Below are 11,559 nucleotides of genomic sequence, written 5' to 3'. Positions count from 1 at the left end.
CGAGTCAGACCCAACTCATAGCGACCCCTCCTTGGGTTGCCGAGGCAGTATCACTACGGAAGTAGATTGCCCAACCTTCCTTCCGAGGAGTGGCTAGTGGGTTTGAACTTCCTGACTTCTGGTTAGCAGTCAAGTGCCTTAGGCACTATGCTACCAGAGCTCCCTGGGTGTCGTTACTTTCAAAAATTTCTTTAAGTATATAATATTTAAATACTGAAATAAATGATAGATGAAACAAAATCCTATGGAGCAGTTCTGCTTTGTCACAAGGGGTCACTGTGAATCAAAATGGACTCACAGGCATGGAACAACATGATACAAGTAGTCCCCAACTTACAGGGTATTCGAGTTACAATGAATTACACTTAATTACTCTTTTTTTCTTCTTTTTTGGAGGAACATCTTAATAATATGGACAGGCAGTCCCCAGATAATGAATGTGTTCCATTCCTAAGTCTGTCTTTAAGTCAAATTTGTATGTAAGTCAGAACAATTAGATATGTTTCATATCTGTTAGTTAAATGTTTGTCTTAGTATATAGTGTAAAGTATACCTTTATATGCATAAAAAACATTAGAGAAGCACTTCCAGATACACTAACACACCTTTAACCTAATAATAAAGTAAATAATAATAATAATGTTTTGATGCTCATTGCAAAATAGTGCCTATATTATGAACCATTGTAGATACCTCAAATTTTTAATATAATAGGTTCTGTGAGGGTTTGGTCATAACTGCAGGTTGTATATGTCAGATGTTTATAAACTGGGGACTGCCTACATTGAATACAGTGTTTTTTTCTGATGTTATCATTCTCAAACATTCCCTTGCAGATGTTCAATGTTATGATTTACTGTTCAAAACAGTGCTGTATAGCAGGCTATCGCCTGGTCTACAATGAAGTGGATGTTGGTGCCAGTAGTTGTAATGGATAGGAAATTGAGCAATTTTCAACTCTAACAACAAGGACAATGAAACCGTGCATGCACCTGATCAAAAAAAAAAAAAAAACAACCCACTGTGATTGAGTTGATTCCAACTCATAGCGACCCCCATTGGGTTTCCAAGTCTGTTGATCTTTCCAGAAGCAGATTACCTCATCTTATTCTTGTGGGGCAGCTGGCAGGTTTGAACCTCTGACCTTCTGGTTAGTAGCCAAATGCCTTATCCACTATGCCACCAGGGCTGCACCTTATAGCCATTACAATTCCAACTTCATTGTTACAACATTGACACCTGTTTCATCATAGTCCAGACCTATAATGTGATCTTATTCAGCATTTCATACCATCAGAAGCATTAGTCACTAATTTCATCATTGGAGTAAATTTTTATAATTTGTATATATTTTTAATGTATGTATGTGTTCAAATATATCTGTACATTTATATATAATGTTTCCAACTCCCAAAGACAAAGATTAGATTTATAAAGATATTGATAGTAAAAGGCAATAATGTCAGAACTGACTTATGATGAAGTCATTGTAACAGAATTCCCTCCTAAGTTGAGAACTATCTGTATACAACTACTGTCATTTACCTCTTTTCCCTCTACTATTTTCCACCAAGAGAATCACAGGGACTGTGATGGTCATTATGGAACTTACAAAAGTCTGTGTTCCCCACTTTTTTCATTGAGTATTATTTTGGAAATGATTTTCTTGTTATAACATACTTATTGAAAAAAGTTTCATGTTAAATTCTTATGAAATAAAATAACTGTTCACTGAATTTCATCATGCAGTGTTTTCTACTGGACTATGCACCAGCCACTCCTCGGAAGGAAGGTTGGGCAATCTATTTCCATAGACATACCACCTCGGAAACCCAAGGAGGGGTCGCTATGAGTTGGGTCCGACTCGATGGCACATAACAACAACAACAATATCCCATATTATGGTGGCCATTATCAGCCAAATATTTCATTTCTCTGCATGTGATATCTCTCAATGCAGAGCATACTCTGAATTGTTTAAAAGGCAGTGGAATTACATAGAGATGGTCTTATCAATAGAATCACTGATACACTGCAATCAATACTAAATGGTCTTCTTCTCAGCTGATCCCATGCTGGTCTGGTTGCCATTCTTCCTTAACCTTGCCCATGCTAGGTGTGGAGGAGTACTGAGAGGCCCAAGCTGAATGCAAGCTGGAATTAGTGGGCTAATTTATAACTCAGAGACCAAAATAAATTTGGTTAAAATAAAAGAAGGAAATTTTTCTTTGGGGCAAGACTTCTTTCATCTCCACTTGAACTATACTTATAATCAGCTTGGGTTAATGTAATTGGTTATGGATGATTCAATGTAGGCAAAATAGGGGTTAGGGTGGATCATATTTGTACTTTGCTTCATAAGAATAAATGTAAGCCTTGAATTTTGCCTTTTTAATAGTATGTGCTGAATATTATCCATGCTTTGGGGGCATAAGAAATAGGCTAATGGAAGATCACTTACTTGCTCTCAAGACTTTTTAATCACATGTGGCAAAACTGTATCTGGGACCAAAAATATATTATCTTCACAGTATATTTGCATTTCTAGAAATTATTTCATTAGCATATATACAATTACAATGCAAACATTTCATATTTTCAGAACAAATGAGGTTGGGAAGTCACTCTACTGAAATTCAGTTTCCTTTTTGTATTTTTCTGCCAACCATGTTCATCAATGCTTAGTATTTTATTAAAGGAGTGTGGTGCATAAACAGGAGGGCTGGTGGTTATGGTTAAAGCATTAGGTTGCTAACCAAAAAGTCAACAGTTCAAACCCAACAGCAACTTTTGTGGGAGAAAGATGAGGCAGTCTGCTTCCATAAAGATTTACAGCCTTGGAAACCCTCTGGGGGTTGCTATGAGTCAGAATCGACTCAATGGTAGTGGGTTTAGTCTCAGGGTTTTTTGTTTTTTTCTTTTTTTTTTTTTTTTTGGTGCATAAACATTTTATATAGAGAGAAATGGGCAAAAATGAACATAAACTGTAATTGTACTAGTGAAAACATTTTACTTGGCTTCTATAATTGATTGAGTTATAAATAAGTTTCCTATTTCCAAAAGGGGAGCTCTGGTTGCTCAGTGGTTAAAGCATTTGGCTGCTAACCAAAAGGCTGGCAGTTTAAACCTACCAGCCACTCTGCAGGAGAAAGATAGGCAGTCTGCTTCTGTAAAGATTTACAGCTTTGGAAACCCTATGGGGCAGTACTACTCTGTCCTCTAAGATCATTATGAGTCAGAATTTACACAGTGGCAGTGGGTTTTGTTTTGTTTTTGGATTTCCAAGTGAATGCATAAAACAGAACACTTACAATAAATGTAAAAAGGAAAAAAAAAAACTAGTAAGGTGAAAAATATAGAACTGGTGATGATAATAATAGCTAATCTATAGGCAATATTTTTTTCTAAGGGTTTTATATGTATTGACTCATTTAATCCTTACCACAGCACTATGAAGTGGGTACTTTTTAAAATCCCCATTTCATAAGTGACTATCACATGATAGGGAGCTCTGGTAGCATAGTGGCTAAGACACTTGCCTGCTAACCAGACAGCTGGCAGTTCAAACCCCCAGCCACTCCTCAGAAGGAAGGTTGGGCAATCCTACTTCTGTAGTGATACTGCCTCGGAAACTCAAGGAGGGGTCGCTATGAGTCGGGTTTGACTCCACAGCACATAACAACAACAACATCACATGATAGGAATCTGAAGGAATTCAGATGAGGAAGTTGAGCACAGAGAGAGTAATGATTTTCCTGAGGTTACAAAGCTATTAAATGGTAGAACTGGGATTTTATTTTGGACAGTCTGGCTTAGAACCTGAACCTTAACTAGGATAATATAATGCCTGCAAAACATGGTAACATCACTTTTCTGAGCTTCAAGACAGGCAAGCCAAGAATATTCAGTACTGTTTCCTAAGTGCTAAGTTCTTGGGAAATTCATTGAGTAAATTATGAGCAATTTATGTAACATCACAAAAACGTATCATGATTTACTATTCTACACATGACCCAAATGTGTTCTTCAAAATAATATATATATATATATATATATTTTTTTTTTTTTTTTGCCTCAACTTCTATAAAAGGGGTTTAAATAGTAACTTGGAAAGTATAGCTAATGTGATTTGAATTCCAGATTTCATTGAAATCCAATGAATTGCATTGAAGATTCGGTGTGATTTCTGTTTTATTTACTTCACAACATTTGTAGTAGGAGGCAGTTATCTGGTTTATATATTTACTTGCCTTGTATCACCAGCTTCCACTTCTAGAGTGAGAGCAAAGAACTTCTCTGCCTAGTTCATCTGTATGTTTTCGGTGCTTAGCATAGAGTCTGGCATGGTAGGTACTCAAAAATATTTCTCAGTAAATACATGAACACTGGGCAGTGGTGGTTCAGTGATTCTCGCCTTCCATGCAGGGACCCGGGTTTGATTCCTGGCCAATGCACCTATGTGCAGCCACCACTCATCTCTCAGTGGTAGTTTGTGTGTTGCTATGATGCACAACTGGTTTCAGGTTCAGTGGAGTTTCCAGTGTAACAATGACTTAGAAAGAAAAGCCTGGCGATCTGCTTCCACTATCAGTCACTGAAAGCCCTACAGATCACAACAATCTGATCTCACTGTGCATGGGGTTATCATACGTCAGGGGCTGACTAGCCAGCAGTTAACAACAATATCAATAGATACGTGAATGAATGAATCCTCCAAAGGCAAAAAGTTCTTCCTGAGAATATAGCCCAAATATCTTCAAAGTACCCATTATGACTATGGAGAGTTATTTTTTCTTAAGGAGTTGGTAGCAGAGCCATCTTGACCAAAGTGGAGGAAGAAGGGTGTTGACTCTTGTTTTTTCCCTCCTTCTTTATAAGCTCTGATGTCAAGACCAGCTTCCTAGAGTTTTCTTCTGCAGGATCCACACAACCCCTGTCCTAGCAGGCAGCCCAGGACTTGCTGCAGTTGACAAAGTCCACACACAGAAAGGAAAGTCTGCTCGCTCCCAAACTGCAGCACTGGTTCAAAGCTCTTGCCTCCAGTTAGAAGTCTTTAACTTGAGTTTAAAAACAAACACTTCTTGTTTCATATCTGTAGCATGTGATGCTTTTTGTCAGGACTCTCAGCACCTAAGGGCTGCATCTTGCTTCCCACTACCAGATCTGCTCTTTCCTTTGCTCCTAGAAACAGGATAAACTAAACCAAAGATTGCACCCAGATGCTAACTCAGGGCATAGCAAAGCCTTTGGTCTGTGACCTCACTAGTTCAGTCTTCTTTGTCCTTGACTTTTGTAATATTTCAACCCTATGAGCAACATTTGAGTACTGGGTAGCACTCAACTCATTTTCAGCTCAAGAAAGGGAATAGCGTATTTACTCAGAAATGTCTGGGCAGGCAAGGGACACTTAGTTCAATTGAAACTAGAAGTGGTTCGCTCAAATACATTCTCTAAAGAAAATTGCAACAGATGTAATAATTACATCAGGATTAGAAATAAAATTGATAGATGTCCTAACCTTTGGTATCACAGGTTGTGAGACCACTCCCAACCTTATCATTTACATTCTCATGACACTGAATTTCTTTTATTTCTTCTATACAACATGCTTCACCACACTTCTGGGCTTTTGCTCTTACTCCTTTCCCTTCCTCCATACCCTTAAGCCAACCCTTCTCTCTGCCTTCAAGTTTCAACTCAGGTGCTACCACTCTCAGGTGTCTTCCCCAAATTCCCAGATCCTCCTCACTTCTCCCTATGTTTTTGCACTTATTGTTTATATTTAATGATCTATTTAAGTGTCTGTCTCCTCCATTAGACTATATAGATAACTCCTTGACAACAAGAACCATATCTTACTTATTTTTTTCCCACAGTTCCTGGCATGGAGTCTGGCATGTAGACTGAGCTCAGTAAATATTAATTGAAATGAATCATGCTGCCAATAAACTGGGGTACTCTCCCTCAGTCTGCCCTCAGAATTCCTGGAAGCACCAGAAACACGTTAAGTAACTTTGCCTTTTAGGGATTCTGAGAATGAAATTTTGTTATTTCTCTTTCTTTCCAGGTAACCCTTTCTGGAAGCTATACAAGAGAAAGGGAGGAATCATGTCTATGATTTCAGCTTTCTATGGCAGCAAGTCCATTCTCATCACGGGAGCCACAGGCTTCCTGGGCAAAGTGTTGATGGAGAAGCTGTTTCGCACCAGCCCTGACCTGAAAGTCATTTACATCCTTGTGAGACCCAAGGCTGGCCAGACCCCACAGCAAAGAGTTTTGCAGATTTTAAATAGTAAGGTAGGACTTATGGGAAGGGCCTTGTATGATGCCTTAGACCAGGATGACTTAGTACACTGTCTCCTTACAGCCCCAAACTGCAAGTTGGGGCTGGAATACCTGGGCAGGTAGAGGAGAGGAGACAACAAGATAGCAACTTTAAATTATGCTCATCAGAATCTGTGGTGTTGCCCCATAAGAGGCAATAGAGTCCTTAGACTCTGTCCAGAGCAAGTGAGGAAATCATCTATAGTCTGGAAATGAGCCAAAATAGTAAAACTCCCACAATGGCAGCACCAGGCTTGAAATGTTACAAGTTGACCCAAATTATTCTCTAATTCTCATTCAAATTTAAGGTGTTTCTCCCCCACATCTTTGGATATTCTTCTATTGTATTTTATTCCATTGCATATTAAACAGCTAAGATTGTTATGTAGCTATACAATAATATTTTCAGTTGTCTGAACTCTGCAGTGTTTACCTATTATATATTTTATCTGTGGAAACTTAATATTTATATTATCCCATTATATTTATATGATTTGATAAACCATTATAAGGTAAAAGCATCAGAAATACAATATTATACCTGTGAATTACCATTTTGTTAATACCAAATCCTCTTTCCCCGCAAAAGATAAATACCATTAATATCCTCTCATGTCTTAATTGTAACTTCAAAGGCAGTTTAGACTTTGATCTCAAACATACCTGGATTCAAATTCTGGCTTATCAATTTGTTATATGATCCTGAAAAAAAAATCACTTTACCTCTTAAGCTCCAGTTTTCCAATGTCTAAAATTGAAAGCGTAACAACTACTTCCCAGGATTGCCATAAGAATTGAATGAGAATATGTAAATGTCTGGATCATAGTGCCCTTTGGAATGGACACAATCATTTAGGTTGGCAAATTTAAATAGAACTTTTTTCTTTTTTTCACAAATTCTCCTTTCCAGTGTCTAGGAGCATTAGCATTGAATGGAGACATATATACTTGATAGCATAGCTCACTATTGACAGCCCTGTAAAACTGATGCTCAAATTTGCCAGCAGGCACTAGGATAAGATTTTGATACAAATCAGCATCCATAAAATCAGAAAAGTCTCCCCTGTATCTCATAGCCTTACTCACTAGTAGTACAAGTTATAATAATAGCTAATATTTACTGAAGCTTCCTACATGGTGAAGTGTTCAAAAGGTTTTTCATGCCTTACATCATTAATCTTTGCAACAATGCTTTGAACTAAAATATATTAATATACTCTTCTTATAGATGAGGAAACTGAGGCATGAAGGGTTAATTTACAAAGGTCATGTAGCTAGTAAAGGGGAAAGACAGACTTCAATACCCTTCCACCTCGACTTTGCAGATTAACCTCAGGGCCAGCACATTTGTTCCTAACCTAAACTGCCTTGCACAATAACTAATTATTCTTAAGAAAAAGACCCTCAAGTTGAACGGAGGTGGGAAGGCAAATGGAACTATACCCACAAATACATGCAGTTTTGACATAAGTTATCTCTATCTGTGTATATATAAACCAAAAAACCAAACTCACTGCATCGAGTCAGTCAATTCTAACTCATAGCAACCCCCTTTGGATTTCCAAGGTGGTAAATCTTTATGAAAGTAGATTGCCCAGTCTTCCTTCCACAGAGTCGCTGGTGGGTTTGAACGACCAGCCTTCTGGTTATCAGTCAAATTCCTTAGGCACTATGCCACCAGAGCTCCTTTGTGTATATTTTTGCTGCAAATATATCCACGAATATAGTAGAGTATATGAAAAACCACACTAAACTCATTGCCATGGAGTCAGATCCAACTCATAGTGACCCCACCTTGGGTTTCTGAGGCGGTATCCCTACGGAAGTAGATTGCCCAACCTTCTTTCCAAAGAGTGGCTGGTGGGTTTGGGCTAACCACCAGCCTTCTGGTTAGCAGCCAAATGCCTTAGGCACTATACCACCAGACCTCCTTTAGTAGAGCATATAGGAGGCAAAATTATGAAAACATCTTAGTCATAACTAAACACCTTGAGGGATTGAGTTGCTAGGCCTGGGGACTCAAGACTGCAGTCTTGGAAACACTAAGGTCAACTGGCATAACACAGTCCACAAAGACAATATTCTACATCCTACTTTGATGAGTAGTGACTGGGATCTTAAAAGCTGTGAGCAGTCATCTAAGGGCCAACTACAGGTCTCTCTCCATCTGGAGAAAAGAAGAGTAAAGGAGATCAAAGAAACAATCCAAAGGACTAATGGACCACATGAACTCCAGCCTCCAGGGCAGGGCCCTGAGACCAGAAGAACTGGATGATACTCAACTACCACTGCTAAATGTTCTGAAAGGGATCACAATAGGAGGTCCCAGATAGAGAAGGAGAAAAATGTGGAACAAAACTCAAAATCATAAAAATGATCAGGCTTACTGGTCTCATGAAGACCAATGGAACACTCATGACTATGGCCTTTAGATACCCTTCAAGCCAAGAACTCAACCCCTGTGGCTTAAGTTTCAGCCAAATGATAACCAGGTTATAATGTGAACAATAAAACTAGGAGGGTATCATAGAAGCATCAGAGAAACTTTTGTATCACTAAATAAAATCTAAAATAGTTTTTGTAAAAATTAAAAGAAAAAATGAAAAAAGGAAGAAAAACTGTGAAAAGCTTTGAGACAGTGAAAAATTAAGCTAATTAAAAGAGTAGACTAAAGCAGACACTCAAAATCAGCTTAGTTCCACAAATAACAGAGCTCTGGAGTGAAGACCCAGGATTCCAGAAATTTCTAGAGTTGCCTAGAATTCAGAAAGACCTTCATACTGTAGCCTCCATAGCAACCAGCTCTATCAAGGAACAGCCCAGGCGTTCTACTTTTTCTAGTCTGGGGCACTCACAGTCTTACCAAAGAATAAATCTAATCAAATGGCACATACCAAATCTCTACAACAATAGCACCAGCAATATCAATAACACAACATAAATTTTCTTCAATATCCAAAAAAAGGGCTTCCAGGAAAGATGGCAGAATAGGCAGAAAGACTGCACAGACCCTCTTCAACAAAGAAAAGGTGAACCAATTAACACAGACTCAGAAGACAATCCTGGAACCCTGAGCCTTGAAGGGAAGGATATAGAAGTCGACTAAACCCCAACTAGCAGAAGAATTTGCATGAAAATACCAAAAAAGGAGACATAGAGAGTGGCAGTCTGGCAGCGATCCTGAGCAATCCTGATGGTGCAGACAGCTTGGAGATTGCCGAGTGGTGGTAGGACCTAAGAATTAACCTAAAAATCAACCTGCTAGCCAGGGACTACACGGAGGACTGCTCTGGTGGCTGGGGAAAGAAAGGCGAAGCAGCAGCAAAGAGGAAGGCGGGCTGAGCTGTGGACTTTTGCCTGTCCAGAGGGCACAGCCATTTTAAATATTTACAAGTGGCTTGACCATTTTGGATATTTAAAGCAATAGTGTTTTCCTAGATTCCAGGGGCTTAAGAACAGGTTCCACTTCCAGTAACCCCAAGGACATTCTGGACCTGCATGGCTGGAAAGGCCAACAATAACAAACGACCAAGAAGAGCCTGAATCACCCTTGGCTGCTCTCACAAACAGTTAACAGAGATCTAAATACATCAATGCCACGATGTCTCAGAGAAAACAGACTATCACAGTCCACACAAAGAAGCAAGATAAACTGCTAGAAACAAGGGAGCAGGATACAGACTCAAATACATCCCTGAGGAAGAAGCAACATTGGAACTCTCTGATAAGGAATTCAAAAGAATTATATTTAGGTATCTTCAAAGAATTGAGAGACAGATCAAGGAAAACACAGACAAAACCCTACAAGAATTTTGGAAGAGAATACAAGAACAAAATGACAAAAGAAATGAAAAATTAGAAATGATACCAAATCTACAAATAGAAATCCAGAAGATTAATACTAAATTGTCAGAAATAGATAACACATTGTAAGGGCAAAGGAGTATAATGGATACAATGGAAGACAGAATTAATGAGATCGAAGACAAATACCTGAATAATTCTTAGGAAAGGGATCAATCAGAAAAAAGGTCAAAACAAAATGAAGCCTAAGGTTCATGTGGGATACCATCAAAAGGAATAACCTACATGTCATTGGAATTTCAGAACAGAAAGAAAAATATAAAACCACTGACCAAATTGTCCAAGATTGGTTGGAGGAGAACTTCCCTGATATGATGAAAGATGAAAATATATCCATTAAGGAAGTCCAATGAACCCCAAACAGGGTAGACACCCAAAAAAAATCACCAAGAAATATCATCATCAAATTCATCAAAACCAAAGACAAAGACAGAATCCTGAAAGCAGCTTGGGAAAAACAAAAAGTTACTTACAAAGGACAACTAATAAGAATAAGCTCTGATTTCTCAGCAGAAACCATACAAGCAAGAAGGCAATGGGATGGTATATATAAAACCCTGAAAGAGAAAAAATTTCAACCAAGAATTATGTACCTGGCAAAATTGTCCCTTAAATATGATGCTGAAATTAAGAGATTTTAAGATAAGCAGAAACAAAGGGAATTTTTTAAAACCAGACCAACCTTACAAGAGATACTAAAGGGAGTCCTTTGAACAGAGAACCAGAAATGGCAAATAACAACCAACCATTGATACACAAGGTGACATAACCCAGAAACTACAGCTATGGACATATCCAAAGTAAAATAAGCTTACAAGTTTGTAAACAGGGAACCAGAGACATCAATTGGCAAGTGAGGATAACTACAAACAAAAGAAAGGGAACTGTGTAGTTATAGAACTTCTAAATGGTAAGGAAGTTAAGAGAGTTGCAAGAGAGAATGGACTGTTATAAACTCGGGGTGAAAATTATAAATTATAGGTAACTTGAAAACAAAATGATAAACCTTCATATCACAATAAAAAAGAGGACAAGCACAAATATTCAGCAAATACTAAAACAACAGCAACAAAGGAAATGATAACATGATTCATTAAACATAATGAGCTCAGCACAAAAATTAATATGGAACAAAGAAACCAGGGACACTATGAAAAACACATAACAAAATGACAGCAACCAATTCATACCTGTCAGTAATTACACTGAATGTTAATGGATTAATAGATTGGATATGATGTTAATAGATTGGATATGAAAACAAAACCCATCAATATGCTGCCTACAAGAGACACATCTTAGAGATAAAGACAAAAGTAGACTAAAAATCAAAGGTTGGAAAAAGATATATCAAGCAAATGGCAACCGTAA

The 11,559-nt window shown here is 38.0% G+C and overlaps 1 protein-coding gene across 1 annotated transcript in view; it reads left to right on the top strand.

Annotated features, from left to right (window-relative positions):
- The first annotated feature begins 6,108 nt into the window (after positions 1-6,108).
- FAR2 (fatty acyl-CoA reductase 2) overlaps positions 6,109-11,559 on the top strand; it is a 79,652-nt gene continuing 74,201 nt past the window's right edge. Inside the window, exon 1 of the mRNA XM_007943193.1 lies at positions 6,109-6,297. Within this exon, the coding sequence (XP_007941384.1) occupies positions 6,109-6,297 (189 nt within the window). The remainder of the gene's footprint in view (positions 6,298-11,559) is intronic.

The sequence above is a fragment of the Orycteropus afer genome, unplaced genomic scaffold (assembly GCF_000298275.1).
Source record: "Orycteropus afer afer isolate SDZICR_OR568_19922 unplaced genomic scaffold, OryAfe1.0 scaffold00100, whole genome shotgun sequence".
Lineage (NCBI taxonomy): Eukaryota > Metazoa > Chordata > Mammalia > Tubulidentata > Orycteropodidae > Orycteropus > Orycteropus afer.
Note: the sequence above shows the minus strand (reverse complement) of the source record. Positions and strands in the feature narration are given on the sequence as shown.